The sequence below is a fragment of the Rhinatrema bivittatum genome, chromosome 18, assembly GCF_901001135.1.
Source record: "Rhinatrema bivittatum chromosome 18, aRhiBiv1.1, whole genome shotgun sequence".
Taxonomy (NCBI): domain Eukaryota; kingdom Metazoa; phylum Chordata; class Amphibia; order Gymnophiona; family Rhinatrematidae; genus Rhinatrema; species Rhinatrema bivittatum.
In genome coordinates this window covers 53,710,799-53,735,818 of record NC_042632.1, presented here as the reverse complement: position 1 = coordinate 53,735,818, position 25,020 = coordinate 53,710,799, and the positions used below count along the sequence as shown (strand labels likewise).

At 44.4% G+C, this 25,020-nt stretch overlaps 1 protein-coding gene across 2 annotated transcripts in view; it reads left to right on the top strand.

The window, feature by feature from the left end:
* The window catches only part of JAKMIP2 (janus kinase and microtubule interacting protein 2), a 38,135-nt gene extending 14,335 nt beyond the window's left edge, over nucleotides 1–23,800 (top strand). The window contains exons 10-22 of one of the 2 annotated variants that reach the window (XM_029583994.1): nucleotides 1,564–1,692; nucleotides 2,996–3,079; nucleotides 4,223–4,285; nucleotides 4,520–4,618; nucleotides 5,698–5,796; nucleotides 8,460–8,513; nucleotides 10,358–10,423; nucleotides 11,987–12,055; nucleotides 12,255–12,332; nucleotides 14,150–14,353; nucleotides 16,396–16,461; nucleotides 17,882–17,955; nucleotides 21,464–23,800. In XM_029583994.1, coding sequence (XP_029439854.1) covers nucleotides 1,564–1,692; nucleotides 2,996–3,079; nucleotides 4,223–4,285; nucleotides 4,520–4,618; nucleotides 5,698–5,796; nucleotides 8,460–8,513; nucleotides 10,358–10,423; nucleotides 11,987–12,055; nucleotides 12,255–12,332; nucleotides 14,150–14,353; nucleotides 16,396–16,461; nucleotides 17,882–17,932 — 1,062 coding nt within the window. In that variant the 3' untranslated portion in view covers nucleotides 17,933–17,955; nucleotides 21,464–23,800. The remainder of the gene's footprint in view (nucleotides 1–1,563; nucleotides 1,693–2,995; nucleotides 3,080–4,222; nucleotides 4,286–4,519; nucleotides 4,619–5,697; nucleotides 5,797–8,459; nucleotides 8,514–10,357; nucleotides 10,424–11,986; nucleotides 12,056–12,254; nucleotides 12,333–14,149; nucleotides 14,354–16,395; nucleotides 16,462–17,881; nucleotides 17,956–21,463) is intronic. The other variant, XM_029583993.1, reaches the window with a different exon arrangement.
* The last annotated feature ends 1,220 nt before the right edge of the window (nucleotides 23,801–25,020 follow it).

The following is a 25,020-nucleotide window of genomic DNA, read 5'->3' as shown; positions in this document are numbered from 1 at the left end:
TAGCAGCCCCAAATTTAGGCAACGTAAGCAACTGCCTCCAGCACCAAATTTTGATGTGCGCTGGAGCGTTGCCAACGCTGCCACCGTCCAGGCCCTGCTGGCTATTTTCTTATTTTCCCAGCCACAGGTGATGGTAAATGAATGGGAAGGCCAGGGGAAAGGAAAAAAATGGGCAGGGCCGCATGCCCTCCAATGATTTTCAGAGGGTCTCTCCCCTAATTATTTCTGAGGAGGGGGAGGCCCACGCCTCCCCCTTCCCCCAGTGTCTGTGGGCAAGAAAGTTTTAAATCCTGCCCTGGTGTGCAGTGTGGTTGGGTGTTTCTGTTTCTCTATTTCAAGACACGCCAACAAAGCAAAGGGAATGTTGTTTTGTGTGTAGCTTTGGATGGGAAACAACACAACACGAAACAACAAACATTATTCGTGTTTTCCTTGTCATTTTAAATGATTGCACATCTTGTTTTATTAGCTGAGACAGGTCTAGTCACTTTACTAAGCATTTTTCAGTTAAGTGAGTTGGATGGGTCCCTGGAGGTTACTGGTATCATTGGGCACGGAGATTTGTTGAAATTGTAATTAATTGGTGCTAAATGTGTATCCAGGGAGTCCCATCCCGGAGAGATCTTTTTTTAAATTATAGCATCTAATTAGAAGAAGTTCTGCAGAATGATTCTATCTTCATTTGCTTCACCACAATTAATTAATTGCCTGAATGCGGACAGTTGATGGACCTATAGTATCTCAAACAAGCTAATTGTTGCAGGCATCTACTGCCTACCAGGGCATAGCCTGCAGAATTCCCAGGCATTTCCCCTCTCCGGTACAGTGCGTCGTCCATTAAAGACGTGTGGACACAATGGCCAACCCATGGGTATGCCACAGCTAACCGCGACATATGTGAGGGCGTCCCACTCGTGACTCTTTCTTACTAGAGGTTCTCATCTAACTGGTGAAGAGAAAATGGTTTCCTTTTTGCGTAAAATGGTATCCTTCTGAGCTGTGTGTATCTGCTTTTATCGGGGGAGCAGCAGCATACAATCTCGTCTTTTTAAAGAATAGACATGCACATTGCAGGTATTTGGAGGTATCTGAATATCTTCACTATAAATAATCTGGTACCTCAGGTTTAAGAAGTAGGAAAGGTTACTTCACTAACCTGTTATAAATGTTGTAAACCTTGAATTATTTTAAGTGTTTTCTTCCTGAACGGAGGTGGAGAGTGACGAGCACCAGAATCTTAGGAATCAAATGAAACTTGTAGGTCTTCCCGATGACTTTTGCTGACATTGGGCACTGGCTTCAGATTTGCCAAAAGGGAAGACAAAGATACCAACTGCTATTTCCTGCTGTGAAACATCTCTAAGCATCCCCGTAGGGTTGGCACAACCTAAACATTCTGACATTCCACTGCCTCAGACTCCTTGACTAATCATTGCGAGCCAACTTTGGTCACAAGCCAGACGATAGGTCCTCCTGGGTTTTCCTACAGTCTCTCTCTCTCTCTCTCTCTCTCTCTCTCTCTGTCTGCTGCTAACACACTGCCTGCTTTTTCTTCCAATGAAGAGTTTGGCAGCAGAAGAATCAGAACTCAGATTTCGTCAGCTGACAAAGGAATACCAGGCACTGCAGAGGGCGTATGCGTTGCTGCAGGAGCAGACAGGAGGCATCATAGATGCCGAGAGGGAGGCCAAGGTCAGTGTTTCATGTGGAAAATAAGACAGAAAATATAAATGCATTTTAAGTGACATCACAAAATCCCAAGGGTAATGGTGTGCGGAGCAGGATGGAGGACTAGTCTAATCACTGACACGCAGGAGCTAGGGTACCTAAGCTTGCACCTTCAGGTTCTCGCCACTCCTCTGGCTCACGTCATCATCTTGGTAGGATTGTCAGGCCTATGACCCCTTTCGCTTGTCCAGGTCATGCAATCCTTCTCAGGCACAAAAATAAAATACCTATTCTAATATTAGCATGGACCAGTGACATTTAAACTTGCAATTGAAAATACAAGTAAAGTGAGGCACAACTGGAAAATATCTGTCTCTACCCATGATTTATCTCTGGTCAAAGAGTCTGTACTAAAATCAACACATATGGCTGTAAAATGCTGACCAGGTGCTAATGTTAAATACTGGCCATGTCCTTCTGCTTATTTTTGTGCCTCGGGGCAGTATGCATGGTATAATTTAGGTCTGCGTCTGGAGAATGTCTTTTTACAGTTCTGTTCTTTTTTCTCTTGTGGCCCGGCAATTTTCTCCTGTGCCTTAGGGCTTCCAGATTAATCAAATGCAGCCTGTACTAAGCTACAGCGTATGAACCTTCATTTGTAGCTACCTACCTAGGGTTTTTTCCTCCACTTTTTTAACTCTCTCCCCCTTTCCATCTAGCCCAGTCATCGCAGCAGCGATAGCTCTTGGCCCAGGGAACACAGACCCTGGCTCCCTCCAGAAGCCTGGTAATGCATCTACCCCAAGTCTGGCCACTTGGTGTCACCATTTTACTGTTCTGATCCTGTAGAGGGCAATTTTCAGTAGTCAACATTGTAAAGTTGCATTTGTAAGTTTTTGCAGCCTCCTGTGATCAATAGGGCAACATTACAAAGCAGGCTGCATTAAAGAGTTTTCATGCACAGTCCTGGCATGTGTAATTAAATACAGTCAAATTTCTCAGAGCAAAACCCCCCACAGACATTACTTTCAGAACAAAAAGCTTCCTCACCTTTCCTTTCAGCTTTCTCAGCTGAAGTTTCAGTAAAGTTAGGTACTCTGTGATGTCATCAGCGATTGTTAATGTTGCATTATCATTGGTCAGTATGCCACAATGGGCTGTGTGCAGGGCAGGAAGTTAACCTAGGGTCACATGATGCCACCTGACAAATCACATTGCATGATTTTTCCCAGCTAAGTGCTAGGGACCATATCAAATTAATAATTAGCAATACGTTTTCATTGCTTTGAAAGCATGAGGTAATTTGAGAGCTTCTATCTTTTGACAGGCACAAGAACAGTTGCAAACAGAAGTTCTGCGGTACAAGGCCAAAATCGAAGACCTGGAAAAAACTCTTTCACAAAAAGGACAGGTTGGCATTATATCTTCCTGGATTTGCCTTTCACAGTTATGTTTGATTAATACACAGGTGCGCTCCAGGGGTCCCTGAGACATTCTGCTGACCTTAGCTGTTGCCATCCCATAACATTTGTAGATCTGGGAAATTGACTTTGTGACACTTGAATTGCATATTGACTGTGCATTTTACACTGTCGCTGGCTTCTTCCCAGCTGGAGATGGCAAGATTTGAACCTGTATCCTTCTGACTCCAAACTCAAACCCTGTTTATTTAAGTAGGATTTTCACTTTGTGTAGTCCATCTGGAATGAAGGTTATATTCTTCTATTTTTGTTTATCATTTGTTGTATTTGTATTTATTATGGGCCTGATTGATGAGCTTTTAGAGAATTGCTTATAAAAGACTGCACGGAAGTTATTCCATGCGTGCTCTGTGCCCGCTGGAAAGAGGGCATTCTGGGGGTTGGGACGAGGATAGCATTTGCACGCAGGCTTTCGATGGTTGAAGGCGCACGCCTAATCTACAAGCAGGCGTGAATGTATGTCCGTTCCCCGCACACCTGCTCATTTTCAAAGCGAGCTCGTGTGCACGAGTCTGCTTTTCACCCACAGACTTTGTCCCTATGCACACTGTTTATAGGATTACCTTCCCTCTCTGTATAACTGATCGTGCATCACTCAGGGTCCCAGAAGGGCGCTCGATGATGCCAAGAGAAAGAAAGAAAGAAAAAAAAAAAAGCAGGGACTCTAGCACTCACGGAAGAACCTGACCTACCCTGTCCAGGCTGCTCATAGCCACCATCTTATTTACCCAGATAATGCAAACTCCTGTAACGGAGCTGCAGGTCACTGCTGAAACACGTTCTTGGCTGCTACTTTACAGTTAACATCTATTTAATTTAATTTATTGAGTTCTAAACCACTTTTCCAGTATATGGTTCAAAGCGGCTAACTAGTATGCAAATTGGGCAAGTTATTTTTATCCAAATGTTCCTGAATTTTGGGTGGGAAGGACATCTCATGTAACCTTGATTTCTGGTTCATGTGCTTACAATGCATTGCGTGAGTTTTTATTTTGGAAAATGTGCGTCTTTGTACTCGCTCATGCTGGGCTTCGCTCGCGAGTAATTGCATCTTTCTTTTGTCTAATGTGCAGGACTCCCATTGGGTGGAGGAAAAACAGCTTTTTATTAAGAGAAACCAGGAGCTTTTAGAAAAGGTAACTTACAGAACTGGCTTACTAAGAGGAAAATGATTGATGCGGTAGATCAGTAACTGTTTTCAAGATCAAGGAATAAAATCTTGAATCCTGGCAAGAGATATTTATGCCACGTGATCAACTACAATCTTACTCTCCCAGACTTTGTGCATTTTAATGCCAGCAATATGCTCCTACCGTTGCAAACTGTTAGTTTACTCTTAAATAATTTGGGGTTTGTATTATTTCTGTCAGATAGAAAAACTGGAATCGGAAAAGAGCCGCGTGCATCAGGACTTACAGGATGCCAGGGACCAGAATGAACTGCTGGAGTTCCGGAACCTGGAGCTGGAGGTACCGAGCTTTCGAGGGAGGAGGAGGACGGGGAACCCGTGCACCTCAGCTCCTGACCTAGCACAAAATGCTGCTCTGCATTCAGAGAACAATCGTTCAACGTTCACAGAGCAACCCTCTCACAAAATGCCCTCAACTCATAGCATAGACTGAAACCCCATGCCCTGCAACACGGGGGATCCAGGTCCAAATCCACCCCCCCACCCCCCCATCAGTCCCAAGCCACTATGGTGGCCTCTCCTGGCCAATCCACAGCACGGAAGGTGCACCTCGAAGGAAGAACCCCTCCAGCCCAGGATCGCTGTCCGTGCAGCATCATTCCTGTTAGCAGACAGCCACAGTTGGGGTTGGGGATTCATAGCCCCACCCTAAATGCTCCAAATGCTGATGTTAAATCCACGCCCCTCCCCTGCAAATCTGATCCATTTACCCTTTCTTCAGCACCACCACTTCTCCCCTCTCCCCAACCAAGCCTGCAACTTTACTGGTAAGAAAGAAGCCTCCGGCTACTGTGCAAAACACATGGCAGTTCCCATACTCCTCGAAAGGATCCATGCCTCGCCCCATTAGAGTCTGCAGATAGTAACATATCAGTAGTCCCCAATAACAGGTTAATTAATATAGCAACCTTGGGCTGGGTAACAGTCATAATGTGAATAGTTTAGCCATACTGACATGGCCTCCAAGGCAAAGAATTGGACTGAAACACAGCCAAATTTGATCGCTTCCAGCATGCAGACTTAGGGCCTGCTTTACGAATGCTTTTCCCCATTCTGTGTTTATGGCAGAAAGGCGAGCACATCAGGCTCCTCTAGCTCAAGGTTCTTCTGTTCCATTTTATTTCCACGATTAAATTTTAGCAAATGGTTCCAATAGGAAATTAGCAGTTTTTAATGTGTGGAAGGTCTGCCTCACTAGAGCTGATCTGACACAGTAAGTTATTCACACGATCAGTGTACAGGTATGTTATGGACCTTTACTGAACAGTAACAGCTGCCGTTCTGCTTTCATATCTCACGTAATTCATGTTTAATACTCATATTTTTGCAATTCTGCATGTGCTTTTAATTTATTTGCAGGAAAGAGAAAGAAGATCCCCACCATTCAATCTCCAGATCCACCCATTTTCTGATGGTGTAAGCGCCCTGCAGATCTACTGCATGAAAGAAGGGGTCAAGGTACGGGGAGCTTGTTTACCTCTGAGAAATGTCCATCACAGGTTCAAGAATTAAACTTCTTTGCATCTGCTCTCTGTAGGGCTAATCTTGAGAAACCAACTTCTCCATCTCGTTACGAAAAAGGCAAGAATTAATAAGTACAAATTGCAGTAGAGAAGATATAAATTAGACATTTGGAAGAACTTTCTAATGATGAGAGTAGTTAAGCATGGGAACAGGTTACTTAGGGAGGTGATAGAATCACTGTCATCGGAGGTTTTTAAGTGTAGACTAGATAAACATCTGGTTCAGTTAGTTTAGGTATAGGGTATTCTGCTTAGAGGCAAGGGGTGGATTAGATGACCTGTCAAGGTCCCTTCTTTCTATATTTTCATATTTCAGTGATGGAATATGTCTTTAGTGCTTCGTTCATAATACATGTAATAAGGAAAATGCACCATGAAAGGTTTGTCAGCATGGGTAGATATCTATCCGGCCAAAGTGGTCTTCATGCTTTAGTAAACAATGCTCAATAATGAAATAGTTTATTCCCATAACTTTGTTAATTGTATTTATAAGATATATATTTTATATCACTTGTAATCCTCCAAGAGCAAATGTTTAGGACTGGCGGGCTATAAATCAACTAAATAATTAAATATAGGGAGGGTAATTTTATATCAGCTCATGCAGTAGTAATATCCGAGGGTACTTTAGTTGCAGACTTTAAGCAGAGCTTTCAAAGTGAACGCGTGCATAGGTCCATTTGGAAAGTCTCTGGGTTGTGAGGGTTCATGCATGGGATTATTACATGTAGGAGGTTTCACCCTCTCTCATGTGCCCCCCCCCCAGAACACCTTTTGTTACTGCGGGGAAAGAGGAGGTGTGAAATAGGGTTTCAAACATAGTTTTACACACACAACCCTCCTAACTGATTGTCAAAGCACCACTTACGCACATAAAACAGAATTTTAGGCATGTAAATTGCTTTGAAAATCAAACCTAAAGAGTAAAGATCATTCTTCCTCGATGCATTCAGCTCTACACCTCACACTTTTTTAGAAATGCAATGTAGCTCCTACCACATGCAACAATGCACTGAGAGGTAGATTCTGTCATGAAGAGCTGTTGGCCATGCAGGAAAGACTCGTTTCTCAAACCTCTCATGCATGGAGCAGGGGAAATGTGGGCAACCAAGGTCTCTCTGAGACACAAAGTATTTTTAGCCAAAACCTCAGCACATGCAAGGTACTGTCTCTGGAACTGTGTAAGCTTTCCTAATAATTGCCATGATACCATGGGTTGATTTGTCAAACAAGTGGAATGAAACCCAAAAAAAGCAGAAACAAAGAATTCAACACTAGAATAAATATCCTGCTATAATGGAGGGCTCTTATTACATTCCTTAATGGAAGTTCAAAGTGACCATCATAATGGTGTCTCTGGTGGAAACGGCTTATAGGTGAAGCCTTTAAAGCACAAGGACTAGTTTAATCATCGGTCACTTATTGTCCTGGCTGTGGCTGTGGATATCTCAAGGTAGTGGACAATTAAAAAACATGTAATGTGCACTTATCTCCAAGGCTGACCATCTTTAATATGGTCCTGAAGTCGATCCTCCGACACTGCAAGGTTTCGGAGTGTGCAACTCCTTCTTCAGGGAGCTTCAGGAAAATGTAGCTATGTATGGATAAGATCAGCTTAGTCTGCCCAAAAGTTACTTTGGTGTGGTCAGTTATGCGTGCTGATATTGAAATTTATCTTTAGTCTGCCCTACATTGAGATATCCACAGCCACAGCCAGGACAATAAGTGACCGATGATTAAACTAGTCCTTGTGCTTTAAAGGCTTCACCTATAAGCCGTTTCCACCAGAGACACTATATGATGGTCACTTTGAACTTCCATTAAGTAATGTAATAAGAGCCCTCCATTATAGCAGGATATTTATTCTAATGATACCATGGGAAGCACAGGAATCTGAACTTCATAATAGAAAGTAGAGTGTTCCAGACCTGCTTTCACTTCACTGTATCTGTGTTTAGACAAACAAAAGCTTTCCCTGAAATCCAATAACCCAAGCAGATGGTAACAGGTAGGGATGCGCTGGCATTTGGAAACGTTATAGAAACACAGACTTAGGTTTCATTTTGTGTCATTTCCAATCCTAAATAGCGCCAAAAAAATGTATTTTATTTTATTATGCACTAATTGGTTTTACTGCACACTAAAACCAAACCATTTACTGCAACCTAAAACAGAAAAATGAAATGATAAAAACCTAAAAGCAATAGGAAAGAAAACAAAACAAACTTCTTTTTCCATGCACACCCTTACTAATAGGGTTCGGTTTGGATTTTGCTTCACATAATTTTGCAATTATGGAAAAGATATGGGGGTGCGGCTCTTTGGTGCATGAATTATGCAACCCCAGGGGATGTACTGGGCATCCACCCGCACCCTGAGTCCCTGAAATAGTGCCCTTTCACCTGAGCTGACCATTCCTTGAACACACGTGTTGCAATGCTTTCCATATTGGCTCTCTTTTCAAAAGATAAAGAGTAGGAGAAACCTTTCAGGAAATAAAGCCCATTAAATTTAAAATCTTTTTAGAATTAATGCCACAGAAATGCAAGACATTTTCCCTTTCTGTTTTCTGATACGGGGTTGTATTTTTTGTTACAGGACGTAAGCATTCCAGACCTCATAAAGCAGTTAGATATTCTGGGTGACAATGGGGTAAGTAGGTATCAAAATTTCTTCTTGAATGTAGAGACAAATGTACTGAAACTTTATCCACAGCCCCGTGCTGCTAAGCAGCCTCCTAAGATCCACTGGTTTGGGAATAGAGAGCTTTCTGACCACTGGGATAAGGCACACTGAGGGAGAAATTTTCTGTGCAGAGTGCTTTCTCCTTCATTGAACATGCTCACCAACAGCGCCCATACTTTGTACCCACTCTGCTGTGCAGACGACTGAGCGGGTTAAAACAGTGCCACATGCTTGTGAAAATATCATGTTTGTGCATTGCTTTCTTCCTCCGACCTAAACTCTCCCCCAGGAATGCCCCCTTGTAGTACGGCTAATGGTGGGCAGGCTATAGAAGGCCATCTGTGCTTTTAGCTGGACAGAGAAGGGCAGTTTTTACTCGGGTCATTTCACTCATGGAAAGAGCTGCTCACCTGGGCAAGTGGTTTTGAAAAAGGTCCTCTGAATTTTGTTGACCCTTTGTCCATCTGTATGTGCTGCGTTCTTCTTGTCCCGGTATCTTACAAGTGCTTGTAACAGATGCTTGTTCTGGTGGGGACTGCCAATTGGCCAGAATTGTAAAGAGACGCTGCTGACCCAGCTGCCCTGCAAGAACCATCGGGTGGTGATGTCTGATATTAAAGGGCCTTCACTTTTCATGGCATCTCCATGAACGGGGAGGGATCTTTCCACGAGAAACAACCATGGCGTCAGCCACCACGAAATTCAGTACAGCCCCCCCGCAACACCAGCTCTCTTGCAGTGGTTCTCTCAGTTACTGACCGTACTGCTCATCACCATCTCCGTTGTCAAGTTGCTGACACACCACGGACACTCAGGTCATTGCTTGGGCAATTTGCAACAGCCTGTCTTGTTTGCCTTTATAAAACGAGCAGGTGCAATGTGTGCCTGGTAAAATCATCCTCCATCTTTGTACAAGTGACCTATCTCAGGGGGAGTGGGGCTAAATGGTATGCACACTTTTAAAAATCCCCTGTATGTGCACTATTTTCCTCCCTCCCCCTCCACGACCAGTGAACACCTCCTTTTAATGTGGCTACAAGCACAAGCGCTGTGGAAGCCACAAGTTCTTTTAGCCATGTTCAGGGAGGGCAATTTCCGAATGCCTTTGAAGCCTTCCATCTGGAACGTTAATGATATTCTTCCTTCCAGTCGTTGGCAGTCCATTCTTGCACACGAGAATCCTGTGTTGAGAACATATCTCTGTGATGGAGAAGAATGCTTTTACGGCATTCTATGGTATTCTCCCTCTATAACCTGTGTTTCTCTCTGATGTGCAGCACTGAATGTACCCCAGCCAATAGATTCTAGACAGTACCCCACCAGAGACCTTTTGGATCTGTACAAAGCCTGGGTTTGCTTGGGACAGCAGTGCTTGTTGTGGCACTGCTGGCTTTGATTTGTTTTAAAACAAAGCGAAGAAAATTATTTTTCACTCACACACAGTTAAGCTCTGGAATTCATTGCCAGAGGATGTGGTTACGGCAGCTGGTGTAACTGGGTTTAAAAAAAGTTTGGATAAGTTCCTAGAAGAGAAGTCCATAAGCTAAAGCTACTATTAATCAATAAGGAATCGTAGCTTGGGATCTATTTAATGTTTGGGTACTTGTGACTTGGATTGGCCACTGTTGGAAACAGGATACTGGGCTTGATGGACCCTTGGTCTGACCCAGTATGGCAACTTCTTATGTTCTTATGAGTAGTTGGCAGAAGCCAGTTGGCAGTTTGACACTCTGTTAAAATATATTCTTTTACAATCACTTTACTGCCATCAAGGATGACGTCTTACTTTTGCTTTCATTGCTCTTTTTCAGAATTTAAGAAATGAAGAGCAGGTTGCCATTATTCAGGCCAGCACAGTGCTGTCCCTGGCTGAGAAGGTAACGTCTGATTCTTTTTTCAGTACACCTGCTTCCATCTGTCATGACGCGTTGTTGACCCCATTCTCAAGGATCACACTCCTACTCTATGTCCTGGCCCTGACAGGTTCAGCCAGCAGTATAGCAGAGCCTTCTATCCAGGCCATCCCAGAGAAAGGATATCTCCGGATAATGGGAGCTCCTCCTTTGCCAGCACCTCTCCCTTTTCCTCACCTCCACATCCACAGCCCAATCTGATCCCTCAAAATTCACTGCCTTCCCCCAAGCTGAAGCCAAGGCTAGCTCGGCTCTTCTGTAAGGCACTCCTCTGGCCACCAGTGTCCCTCCTGCCACCTGGTTCATTGTCTCAGATTAGCTAAGGAGCATCACATGGTTCAAAGACCATGATCCATGCCAGAGGGTGATGCATCTCTGGCTGAAGGAGCAGCTTACAGAACAGCAGGGCTGCCTTGAATTTTCCCTGTATTGGGAGTTTCTGGATAATGGGAATCTGGATAAAAAATGGCATTACCATTAAGATACGTAGATTGTAAGTAATCAGCTTTTTCAAGGGCACCGCTGGAAGTTATTCAGAGAAAAAAAAGTGTAAACCATGAGAGGCTGACAGAATAAAAATACTTCTGGTGAATTACACCACTGAAATATTATTTTTAAATTGATATGTATTATTGCTTGCCTGGTGAAGCTGGTACTTCTTTTTATATTGAAATCACTATGTAGGAACAGTTTGCAAATTAAAAGGTTACCTGGATGAAGAACTAGATTACAGGAAACAAACTCTCAACCAAGCATATAGGATGTGGTAATCTCACAAAATGGTTCAGATGATCCATGGCTAGAAAAAGGAAATTAAATTGCAAACTACTGGCAGACAATACGTGGAATACAGGGAGGCAGAGCTAAACTGAAATGCCAGAGTGAATATCTGAAAAATACTTTTGTAAAATATAGAAACATAGAATTCACTGCCCAATACATTAGGAAAATAAAGCAAGCGATACTCACATCTGGCTCTGAAAGCAGTAGGCAATGCAGCTGTGTTCAGCTGTCTCAGTCATAAAAGTTAGGGGTCCAGAGTTATAGAGTGGCAGACCAGCTATAAGAGATATACCCATATTTAAAGGAAGATGTACTAGGGCAAATTGACAAACTAAAGAGTAGCAAATCACCTGAACCAGATGGTGCTATTAGCTACACGCTCTATTGGATATGCATTTTGGGTACGCTAACTCCCATTTTGTGCATCCACTGCTTATCCCTGGGATCTGGTTGGAATCTCTCTACCCCTTGGGATCCTCCCAGGTACTTGTGTCCTGGCTTGGCCACTGTTGGAGACAGGATACTGGGCTTGGTGGACCCTTGGTCTGAACCAGTATGGCATATCTTATGTTCTTATGTAAACTTACATAAAGCAGAAGATGGAAAACAGAGAATTTCCTTCAGAGCAGTGAAATTACAGTGGAAGAGAGGCAGCAAGAGAAACCTGTCAGGGCAAGGCAGGTAAAGCATTTACTTACTGGCAATAAGCAATGCTGTCCTGTGTCTGCCTTGTGCTCTCTCTAGTGGATTCAGCAGATAGAAGGGGCCGAAGCAGCGCTGCACCGGAAGATGATGGAGCTAGAGAGTGACATGGTAGGTGAGAGGCTCTGTAGGTTCAATGTAGAGCATATACCGCCGCCAACAAGAACTGTTTGTATTCCGCTGCAATACTTGTACAGACACCAATGAAACAGACAAACAATACACTTAAAATTAAAATCCAATCAATCTTTCTCCACTGCTTCAGTAACTAACTGGTACTTCTTCTCTGTATATTGAAATGATTGTGTAGGAACAGTTTTGCAAACTTAAAGGTTACCTGGAGGAAGAACTAGATTACAGGAAGCAAGCTCTCGACCAAGCATACATGGTAGGTGCAAGAGAATCCAGGCACTGGCTCATTTTGGATATTAAGACATCCGTGCTTTCAATGGACATTGCAGACAAACTTCACTGGGATTAAGCTTCCTTTTCCTAAAACCTGCTTGACCAGAGTTTATGTCTGGAAAAAGACACAGCATGGGTTAGGCTGATAGGAGTGCAACACATCTAATCATAATAAAGAGCAAAGTTGCCCTGCACCTGCATCGCTGGCATGCAAACTGAGCTCTGACTCTCTCCCTCCCTGTACTCTCCAGCTCCACCCTCCTCTCTCTTTCTGTATGGGAATTGACCTCTACCCCTCTCCCTCCCAGTACTCTCCAGCTCCACCCTCCTCTCTCTCTCTGTATGGGAATTGACCTCTGCCCCTCTCCCTCCCAGTACTCTCCAGCTCCACCCTCCTCTCTCTTTCTGTATGGGAATTGACCTCTACCCCTCTCCCTCCCAGTACTCTCCAGCTCCACCCTCCTCTCTCTTTCTGTATGGGAATTGACCTCTACCCCTCTCCCTCCCAGTACTCTCCAGCTCCACCCTCCTCTCTCTCTCTGTATGGGAATTGACCTCTACCCCTCTCCCTCCCAGTACTCTCCAGCTCCACCCTCCTCTCTCTCTCTGTATGGGAATTGACCTCTACCCCTCTCCCTCCCAGTACTCTCCAGCTCCACCCTCCTCTCTCTTTCTGTATGGGAATTGACCTCTACCCCTCTCCCTCCCAGTACTCTCCAGCTCCACCCTCCTCTCTCTTTCTGTATGGGAATTGACCTCTACCCCTCTCCCTCCCAGTACTCTCCAGCTCCACCCTCCTCTCTCTTTCTGTATGGGAATTGACCTCTACCCCTCTCCCTCCCAGTACTCTCCAGCTCCACCCCTCTCTATATATATGGGAATTGACCTCTACCCCTCTCCCTCCCAGTACTCTCCAGCTCCACCCTCCTCTCTCTTTCTGTATGGGAATTGACCTCTGCCCCTCTCCCTCCCAGTACTCTCCAGCTCCACCCTCCTCTCTCTTTCTGTATGGGAATTGACCTCTGCCCCTCTCCCTCCCAGTACTCTCCAGCTCCACCCTCCTCTCTCTCTCTGTTTGGGAATTGACCTCTGCCCCTCTCCCTCCCAGTACTCTCCAGCTCCACCCTCCTCTCTCTTTCTGTATGGGAATTGACCTCTGCCCCTCTCCCTCCCAGTACTCTCCAGCTCCACCCCCTCCCTCCCTCCCTCTCTCTCTCTCTGTATGAGAATTGAGCTCTGCCCCATCCTTCTTAGTACTCTCCAGCTCCACACCCTCAGTTCCCTCTCTGTATGGGAATTGAGCTTTGCTCCTCTTTCCATGTTCTCTTCATCTACTCTCCAGCTCTACCTCTCTTGCTCTGTAATGTCTGATCTTCTCTCTCCCACCACATATAGAACGTGAGCTCCTCCCCTCTCTCTGACCGTACTTTCCAGCTCCACCTCTCTCTCTCTCTCTCTCTCTCTGCATAGTCAATCCATTCTCTACTACCACACAATACACCTGAGCTCTGCCTGCTCTCTGTACCTCCACACATCTCAATTACATACTTCCTACACTTCACAATATTTCTCTTTCCTTGTTCGGGCTTTTAATGCTAGTTAATACCTACTGAAGAAAAGATCCCGTGAGATAATTACAATAAGAATGGAATGTCTTACTCACTCTCATCACAAGCATACTACATGCCCTAAATTACTGCTTTCTACACGAACCTGGGCAGCTTGTTAAGAAGGATGTTTCTAGAAAGTAATGTTTACATTTTTGCTTTCTTAAGCCTCCTATATTTTTGTGTGGTCCAGAGAATCCAGGAGCTGGAGGCGACCCTTTATAATGCTCTGCAGCAGGAAACAGTGATAAAGTTTGGTGAATTGCTAAGCGAAAAACAGCAGGAAGAGCTGAGGACAGCAGTGGAGAAATTAAGACGGCAGATGTTACGGAAGAGCAGGGAATATGACTGCCAGATACTTCAAGAAAGAATGGAGCTGCTGCAACAGGCACATCAGGTACAACATGCTAAGCGTGACTCTCAGTGTACACATCAGGGACAACGCACTGAGGGTGACTCTCAAGTATACACATCAGGGAAAGTGCACTGAGAGTGACTTCCAGGTATACACATCAGGGCCAGCATGCTAAGAGTGACTTCCAGGTATACACATCAGGGACAACATGCTGAGAGTGACTCCCAGGTATACACATCAGGGCAGGTATACACATTAGGGACAATGTGCTGAGAGTGACTCCCAGGTATACACATCAGAGGCAGCGTGCTGAGAGTCACTCTCAAGTATACATATCAGGGACAATATGCTGAGAGTGACTCTCAGGTATACACATCAGGGACAGCGTGCTGAGAGTGACTCCCAGGTATACACATCAGGGCAGGTATACACATTAGGGACAATGTGCTGAGAGTGACTCCCAGGTATACACATCAGAGGCAGCGTGCTGAGAGTCACTCTCAAGTATACATATCAGGGACAATATGCTGAGAGTGACTCTCAGGTATACACATCAGGGCCAGCGTGCTGAGAGTGACTCCCAGGTATACACATCAGGGACAGTGTACTGAGAGTGACTCCCAGGTATACACATCAGGGACAGCGTGCTGAGAGTGACTCCCAGGTATACACATCAGGGACAGCGTGCTGAGAGTGACTCCTAGGTATACACATCAGGGACAGCGTGCTGAGAGTGACTCCCAGGTATACACATCAGGGACAGCGTGCTGAGAGTGACTCCCAGGTATACACATCAGGGACAGCGTGCTGAGAGTGACTCCCAGGTATACACATCAGGGCCAGCACGCTGAGAGTGACTCCCAGGTATACACATCAGGGACAGCGTGCTGAGAGTGACTCCCATAGAGCCCAATGTAATAAGGTGCCTGGTAAAACTGCACTGAAATTCAGTAGACAGTTTTTCAACCCATGAGGTAAAAGAAATTTAACTCCTGATGCAGTAAGCAAACGGTATGCTAATGCACTGGTAATTAAAATGCATGCAAACACAAAATTCTGCACACATGTTAAGCTGGGGGGGAGAGGGAGACGGAGTCTCCAAACACCTGCAGCCACTCAAGCCCTTGGGCCCACACGGCAGGGGCAAGCCTAGAGCCTGGCATCTGGATACCAGAGGAGCCTCTTGCCCAGGGTGGGAGCAAGACTGAACCGCTGGCGGCAGCAGCACAGGAAAAGAAAGCAGAGCAGGGATAGAGGAAAAGCTGCCTTCCCCTCCCTGTTTTGTGTGCACAAAGTAAATTCTAACTGCATACTCCAGACCTCCAGCTTCCAGCCATAGACTAACATTAGCCCTGGAAACTTTATTCCACCTCTGTCTAGGAGCGCTAAGAAAACATGTGCTGAGCCTACACATCTCTCTACGTGGGGAGGGGTAATAGCTAATAGGGATGTGCATTTGTTTTAGATGAAATAGACAATGGCACCCGAAACAAAAAAAAAAGACACAATTTTGTATTTTGAGCTAGTGCGCACTAACAAGACTTAGTACTCACTAAGGGGGACTTAGTGAGTACTAACTGGATGTTAGTGTGCACTAACTATAGTTGGTGCACACTAAGTCCAAAATTAGGGAAACACAAACCATTTAAACCATTAGGGAAACCCCAAACCATTTAAAAAAACGAAATTAAGCATGGAAAAAAAATCAATGCGCATCCCTAATTAGCTAATGCCTTCATTACCTTACGATTTACACCTGAGGACGCTAATCAAAGCGAATAGTTTTTGTAAGAAAAACTCGATGCTGCATCGGGAGTAAACTTTGCCGACAACTGCTGGTAAAACTGCGAGCTCTGCCGAATGCACCTTATTGCCTTGAGTCTCTGAAGAAGTGCTGATGGGAGCCACCCTCCTGATCTTGTTAACGGGTTGTAAAACGAGCTCACCTCAGGTATGGAAGAGGCAGTTTCAGGGATGCAGTGTGGTATTGGTCTACAGTTGCTGAATTTCCAGGGCCAAGTCGCCGGGCGCGTACCCTGCACTCTATCAAACTCACTGACCCTTTTCTTTTCTTTTCTTTAAAGAGAATACGAGATCTTGAAGACAAAACTGATGTCCAGAAGAGACAGATCAAGGATCTAGAAGAAAAGGTGGGGCTTTTTAAGTCATTTCGAGAACTATTAAAAAGTAAGCATTGTAATTTAAAATACCTTTTCCATTTTCTACAAGTCTCCATCTCATATTCAGTATTTAAGGGGTCACAGTCAGGGCTGATGTAACCTGAAACAGGAGCTCTGAAAGGAATCTCTACATATCCTAATTGTGTTTTTATAACATTTTTGTGTTGCCTTACATTTCCTTACACCTCTTTGCTATTTATTTATTCTTTGATTTTGCTTTTGATATGGGTTTGAAGGAGTCTGGGCCTTGATGTGCCAGCCTGGCATGTAGAATTGATGGAGCTCAGCAGGATAAGCCAATCCTGTGGCTGCAAGTCGTACCTCATTCTACTGCTGCACCACAGGTGCAAAATGGATGTCAGCGGGGTCCCGTTTCGCCAAGCCCAATGGTGTCCCTGGAAGCAAAAGTACTTCAGGATTTAGAAGCATGTCCAGACTGAGCTCTCTCTCGCCACTCTGATTTCCATCGGCCTGTGATTTCAATGCAATTATTTTTCCATTCAACTGGAAACTTCTGAACCAAATCATCAGATGTGACCGCGCTTTGTAGGCGGTACCTTTGTATTGAACTAACATAACACATTTGTAAATAGTTTTCGAGAACAGTAGTGCCATGGAAATCTCCTTACAAATGTATTATGTTAGTCCCATAGAGAGTTACCACCCACAGCTCATTGTTTCACCTTTATTTCTAAGAACTCTACAATGTAACCCTTTCACCAGTCAGTCTTGGTCCTGGTCATCAGGGTTCTACCCACTCTGATCATGGAGTCAGATTAGCCGCAGTGACCATTGATTGATTAGCACAAGGTATGATAAACCAGCACCACAGAAAAGCAAGTTATGATCAATCTATTGTTATGTAAATGCTTGTCTGGCCTGATGCCCCCACCGACCTCCCTTCCCTGGCTTAGGTCTCAGCATTGTGTGCTGTATTAGAGAAAACTCCTACTAGGGTCTCCTAACGGGACTACCAGAGGTCTGGCACACCGAAGAGGGAAGCACTTTTAGCCTGAGAGGGGTGAAGGGGGCAGAAGGAGAAGATGACCACTGCAATTGCACTGACCCCTGCTGGCCACAGGTGCAGATCTGAGAGTAAGCCTCAGAGGGGACTTCCTACCATCCCCCCCTGGTCAAAGAAGAAGTGTATTGTCCAAGCAGTGGTCTTGGTGAATAATAACGCCCACAAGAGGGGAAAGAAATCCTCTTGGTGCAGAATTATACAAGTCCTGAAATGAGGTCAAGAAAAAAGTTGGAAGGAAAAGAATGGGTGAGAGAACGGGGGCTTAGTGCAGCATTGCCACCCACCCCCTCTGCTCCTCCCACACCAAGAATTTATAAGTACATCCCACTGACTTCTTACAGACGACTCCTTTTTTTCCTTTTACAGTTTCTCTTTCTGTTCCTGTTCTTCTCTCTTGCCTTTATTCTTTGGCCTTGATGTCCAAGTTGCCTCTTAGAAAGGTAAGATATTTCTTTGTTCTTCTAGGGTTTGCTAGGTCCGTAAATTCAAGTGTAGGGGCAGGAAGGGCAGAGTTTCCCATTTGGTTACATCAAAGGGCTGTAGGTCTAATCCCTGCTTCTGCCTTGCTGGGAGCTCTTCATACCTATGATTAACGAGCTTTTGGCCATGTAAAAAGATGGAACTGCAGCTGAGGTCCCACTGATATCTTCTGGGAACAGTTGCAGACTGGGCCTGCCTAAGGCATGAGAAAAAAGCCAAGTCCACCATTCCTAAGCAGTTCACCAGGAAGCAAGCTTCACTATTATTTGACTTCACTTTCCTTCCCAAGTAGTCTCTTTCCTTTGACCGCAGTTAAATGACTTGCTGCTAGCTTCCATAAAGTAGTTTCACTGCTATGTTAGTTCAATTAAATGCAGAGAAATAAAGGTTAACAAATAAAAACAGAGGGGTTGATTTTAAAGGCATTTCTTGCACAAAAATGTCCACAAACATGGTACATGGGCCACGTGCAAGCAACACGGATTTTAGAAGTCGTGATTTATGTGCGATTATAACCATGCATGCACCAGAAGTAAAGGGATGTGGCATGGGCATTCTGGGGCAAGGCCAACACTTACGCACGTTACTCCAGTTTTTAAAACCGGAGGCTGCAGTGCGGGGTGGCTCATTATCCGCATATCTTTCTGCTGCTCCTGATGAGGAACAAGTATGTAGATGTCACATTTTAGGGCTTACACGACAGTGTGAGGGCATGCAGGATGAAGAACCAGAGGGGTCTGGAAGACCTCAAGACTGTCTGGGCAAACTGGTGGACTAACTGGAAAAACTGGGAATGTCCCTCGTGTGAGCATGTTTTAAAGTCAACTTACATACATGCGTAAAAGCCAGCAAAGTCCTATGAAAAATATGCAGAGTAAGTTTGCTTGAGTAACCTCTTAAAATTAGGTGCATACTTGCGTGTGGTCAGTGCAAGTGTACACAAGTGTACGCATAATTTAAAATTCCAGTGTTTCTCTGCTTGCGTGTCAATACGTGTGTGTATGGGCACAGGTGCGCTCTTTTTAAAATTATCCTGTATCTACAGATATATAGCGAGAGGGAGAGAGAATTAAACTGATATATTTTTATTGGACTAACAATACATGTCTTGACTAGCTTTCCAAAGTTAATACTCTCTTCTTAAAGTCAGAATTCAAATGAGCAAAAGATGACATTGCCAGGAAATATACAGTAGTGCTGGCTGTAATAAATAAATCATAAAATACATTTCAATTATAGGGTGAAGGGGAAGGGATGGAGGGGGGTGGAGTTTGATGGGTGAGCAGAAGGTGACAGGCAATATAAATTTATTTTGGTGCCAGCTGGCAGCAACCGGCTCATTGTCTAGCTCCCATCAGACATCTGTAGCCTTGTTCCACACAACAAGGGACTTACATGTTCCGTTTCTTTATCCGCTGGAGGTCTCATACTCGTCCATCAGCTGCAAGGGAAGCAACGCCAAACAGTGCTTCAGGGCAGAAGAGGAAATTCCCCATGACAATGGGAATATTATTATGTAAGGAGTCGTCATGGAATCTCGGGATGAGGGGGTGGAGTTGCCACCTTCCATGCTTGTCTCTGTAGACAGAAGAGCTGGAAGGTCTGATATTTCATTTGGGAGGGGATGAAAAAGAGAGAGAGAGAAACATCAGCTATACAGAAAAGTTAAGGGACAGGTCACATTGTCTTTCTGTAAGTTTAAAGAAACACACTTTAATTTACACGCCTCTGATGAATGAATATAGCTAGAACTAAATGAGCTAGATCGTACACATATTCCATATGATCTTTTGTCCCTGTGGTCTCTCTCTGCCATGCATTACTTCTGTTTCTGTGTCAGGGAAACTCATCACCCCCACCCTGCTGCATGAGAAATTATTCAGTATAATAAACTTCTAGCGCATTTATGAAAAGGCAGAATGCAGGAAGATAGTTACTGCAAGAAACCCAGATATGATTAACAGTGTTGTGTTCCAGAGCTGGCAGCACTGCCCTGATCTGATGCTAACGCCATTCTGACAGCAGAAAAACATGCAAATGTTTACCAGAATTCAAGAGACTACAGATAAAGAAATTTAAGAGCAAGGCAACTTGATAGGAAGGTGGAGGGAGGGAGGCAATATGAGGAAACATTTACTGAAAAGGTGGTCGAAACTTAGAATAGCCTCCCAGCCCAGGTGATGGAAACCAACACTGTCACAGCATTTAAGTCCAGTTGGGACTGATACAGAAGACAATTTTAAGAAGAAGGGAGGCAAAAAATATGGTAGAAAACCAAAAAGAGAAGATGTGAAACCCGAGTTGGATAGGGAACGATATTCTGCAGGCAGTCAAGCTTGTACAGCTGCCAGCTGGGAGCTATCTATAGCTACAGCAGTGCAAAAGAGACACCCAGAATGGAAGGGCCAATTGGTCTTAATGAGGGCAAATACCCAACAGGTTTGTAGATGGGTAGACAAACATACATTCACCCGCATAAGAACGGGTTTTGGTTCTAGAGACCTGAATAAGGTGTTTGCTTTCTTCTGATTGAACTTGGGAGAAGGGAGCGAGTCTAGATCTAACCATTTGCAACAATGGGAGTTTGAACGTCCTATGTTGCAAATAAAACTTATAGAGAGCAATTTTTAAACAGCCTAGGGTAGTTTTTAGTTTTTCTTCTACTACTTCTTAATTTTCCCTTTCAAAATTCAAACCAGCAAGGAATTTGCTCGCAGTCTCTGCACCTGCCTTACCACAGGTGCAAAGTACCTGCACTGAAGGACACGAGGATTTCAATTTGAAATCCTGCTGCCTGCATTCCCTCCCTGCCCTCGTCCTGCCCCTTTTCTCAGCTGCCTTAGGGGAACATACCTGGGTAACTGTTTACTCACCTGGTCTTATCCCCTTGAAATAAAAAGTCCTCATTATCCTTACACCTGGCCCTTTCAGTTCAGGAGAACGTCAACGTTCTTCTGACCAATTCATGTCTGTGAATCAGGATTGCAAAGGAACGGAGCTTAAAACACCTTCTTCTGCAAGATTCCCATGAATACCTCTGGCAAGGGGCATCTGGATGCCTGAATAGGACGAGACTGGATGAGCAGGCTTGAAGGTCTGGCAGGTGCTCAGGTGCTGTATTGTGCAGAGAGAGAGAGAGACCAGACTGCATTTATGATGTGGGTGCCCATGGGCAAGACCAGAGGGTGGGCAGAAGAGGGGAGTGGGAGTGCCACAGTGTTAAAGCAAGCAGGAGCAGGCTCCTCTTTGGGCCATGTGTTGGGTGACTGTGTTGTCTAGGCCAGGAAAGAGAGTCATGTGTTCTGGTGCCTCATATGTCCTTGCAGAGTTACATTCAGATACCACCAAAAAAATCCCCCGTTTTACACAGATTCACATGAGCCTTTGACAAAGTTCTTCTTTCTACTTACCTGATGCAAATCTGTTCTTCCGAGGGGGGGGATTTTATTTATTTAATTTTTTTTGCAGAGCTCCAGACCACAGGTGCAAATCAACAGAGAGGAAGATGCTTCCAGCAGAGAAGGACGAGGCCATGGTTTACACCTGCTCAAAGCTCATAGTTGGGACTAAACACAACCCAGATACTTCAAAGCCATTACACAAGATTTGCTACTCCACAATTCCTGTGACTGCCTATGCTGCATCGAATGAAAACGTATGCGTGGCGTTAGAGCTAACGGTGAACGCATGTCCTTTAAAAAAAAAAAAACAAAACTAAATACAGTAAGGAAATAACATTCAACAAACTGAGCAAAAGCTGCGTCTTGGGCACGGAACCAAAGTTACCAAGAGACAATCTATCCCTGCTGTGCAGGAGGACCATTGTAATGTAACGCTCTCACCCCATGAACGAATGAACCTACACATAACAGCAAAGACTACCCTGGAGGAGTGCTCGCAACCTATGGCAGGATATTTACAATAAAATATGAATTTCCAAACCTCTGGCTTACTACAGGAGCACTTTTTCCTTTAAACTCAGGAACCGCAACAGCTGCAACACGGTGGGAAAAACGTGAAGGGACATTATCAGGGTCAGTAAAAGGAGAATCTGAAAAATCTGCAAAAGAAAAATCTGTTATCTTGGTGCATTTTCAGTCATCTATTCTGCCGGGGCTCGTTACTGCCTTTAGCCTTTTGGCTTACGTATTTGCCCGGTTCAATGAAGGTGTAAAAGTTTTTAGGATCCTGGTGCGCCGTGCTGCAGTGGCTGCCATCAGGGCATCCTCGCAATGCTGCAAGCCCAGGTATGCAAAACCTGCTGAGCCGTTTCCTGCCTGCTGGGTGCTGCCCATTCTTTGTGGCTTTAAATGTTCCTATCTGTGCTGCCACGCTACGGCTGCAAATGGATGCCTGGCATGTGGCATAGCGTTACCCCCAAAACATTCTCAGCCAGACTTAAAAGGTGCAAAAAAAACCCCCCAAAAAAACAACAACCCTAGAAAGAGTACAACAGATGCAAGGTGGAACAAGTGAGTACCAAGAAGTAAACACCACGAGAGCAGAGCCATTCTAATTCCTGGTTTATGAATTGTGAAGGCTATCGTATCGTGTGCATTGTTGGGTTTTGATTTTTCTTTGTTTATTATTTTTGTAGACACCCTGTACCACTCAGAATAGCCCCCCAGTGGGGTAAATGAAGGAATAAAGCAGTTGCAGCAGTGTTGCCAAGTTTGCTGTGGGAGGCCAGACGGTTCCAGGGATATTCTGCTTCTGCCTTTGGGAAGGTTTTAAATTGCTATCCCAAAGTATTCTGGCACTTGCAATCCCGCCATCTCTGTTAAACGGAGAAACTTAGAACATGATGGCAGATAAGGAACGTAAGACCCCACCTTCCACCTCACGAGATCTCCAGTTTTCCTTTCACCAAAGGATCCCCAGGCTTTCTTCGCTTCCATTACTATTTTGACCTTGGCCGTTCCATACATTGAGAAGAAATACTTTGTAATGTTACTCTTGACTCTCCCTCCTTGAGCCTCATACATGACCTTTTTGGTCTAAATCCTTCTTTCCATTGAAGAATGGCTGCTTCTTGCACATTATGTATACATTTAAAAAATTTAACGTCTCCATCATATCCCCTCTTTCTCTTCATGCCTTGGTCCTTAAAACTTATCTCATGGTGCTTTAGATGTAGACTCTGCACCATTTTGACAGCTCTTCTCTTCCACACTGTCTAGATCCTTTTGGCCTGTCTTTACCAGCACCCTGTGCAGGGGCATTAATTATCACCATCCTATGCATCCCAGAATGCTTTTGGCTGTGGCCACTGCCGTATTAAAATTGCAAGGCTACAAACACACCATGGTTTGAGACAGCACTCAGTAAATATCCCTGTGTCTGGGTCCACCTGCTCGGCCTAGTCAATCCCCAGTCCACGGTATCACGAAATTTCTAATCAATTCCCTGTTCACACTCGCATATCCTATGGCAGCACAAGGAACCTGAGCAGATAAGGGTAGGGTCTGAAAGGCAAGACAGAGAGCCAACTTCTTCTGATAATATGAAAGAAAGTGGTGGGCAGGAGTCAGGACTCTTGTAAGCGGAGACGCAGAAGGTCCTTTTCCTCAGAATCCTGAGGGTTTCCCTCACTGCCTCCTGGCTAAAAGCAGGACTATGTCTGGCTGACTCCTCATCCTGACCCTTGTTCACGAAGAAGTCTTCACTGGATTCCCAGCCTGATCTCACTTGCCCACCAATCTGTCCAAAAGAATCATCAAAGTGCCCAGAATTTAGGTTCTTCAACCAGAATCTTCAGAGTCCAGCTAGCTGTTCGGTTTTACTTGAAAGTTGTAAAATAAATGGTTTTATTCAATTTTAAAATGTACTTTTCTTCTGAAGTGATGCTTTTCTTAATTAATTTGCTTACAAGGAAAACAGTAGATCTTAGCTATCATAACAAAGGGAAAATGAAAGTTGAATAGATTTATACAACACTTGCTATGTTTATTAATCATCAGTTATGGTAATTAATCTTCCACAGCTATATGAACACTCGCAGGAAACGTAGAATAGTTAGGTGCTAAATATTCTCTCTTATGGTCCAAGGAAACAGCCACCATGAACTCTACTGCAATTGCATCTATTCACTGCCAGAAATGTGGCCATTTTTGGAAGTGGTTTTCCATGAGTTTTAATTTTCTTTTTTTTAAAGATTGAGAAAAAAACATCAGAAAGTCAATGAAAAATTAAGCAATGAAATCACTGAGTGATCATAATACTTTCTTACTAATCTAGTGTCCTTTTTGTAACTTGTCCTGCTCTGGAGGGTTCAGACAGGAAGAGGTAAGTTCTGGGCTGGTTCCTTCGCTCTGGTGGACTAAAAGGCGACGGGCAGGAATTTTGGACTGCCCTCACCCTACAGGTCATAAGAACATAAGAAATTGCCATGCTGGGTCAGACCAAGGGTCCATCAAGCCCAGCATCCTGTTTCCAATAGAGGCCAAAACCAGGCCACAAGAACCTGGCAATTACCCAAACACTAAGAAGAACCCATGCCACTGATGCAATTAATAGCAGTAGGTCGGGCAACTCTGCTTATGCCTAGGTTGGACTGTGCGTTGCATTGCATTGCGTTTCCTGAGGTGTGAGCCCTGCTGTTCACTGATTTCCTGTTGCTAACTTTGTGACTTTTGGAACATAACATGACAGAAGCACTGGGGCTGCATCTTCATTGCAAGCAGTGGCATGGGCATTGCCCTGATGCCTGGCATTTACCATTTTGTTAGTGCTTCACGTCAGTCTGGATTGTAGTATGTCTTTCTGCTGACCATTTGAATCAAGTTCCAAATCTTCATTAACGAGTTGGTACTCTATGGTGGCCATGTGTATAAGGAATGTGTGTTCTTGTTGTGTTTTAGCCTAGACTGGTACACGGTAGGCGCGCCATTAGATTACAGAATTTGTTTAAGCAGACGTCTGATACATATGAAAAGTTTTTAGACTGGGATTAGGGGACTGAGAAGGGGTTCCCATATCTGGTCCATGAGAACCCCAAACTGGTCTGCTTTCCAGGATGCTGGGGA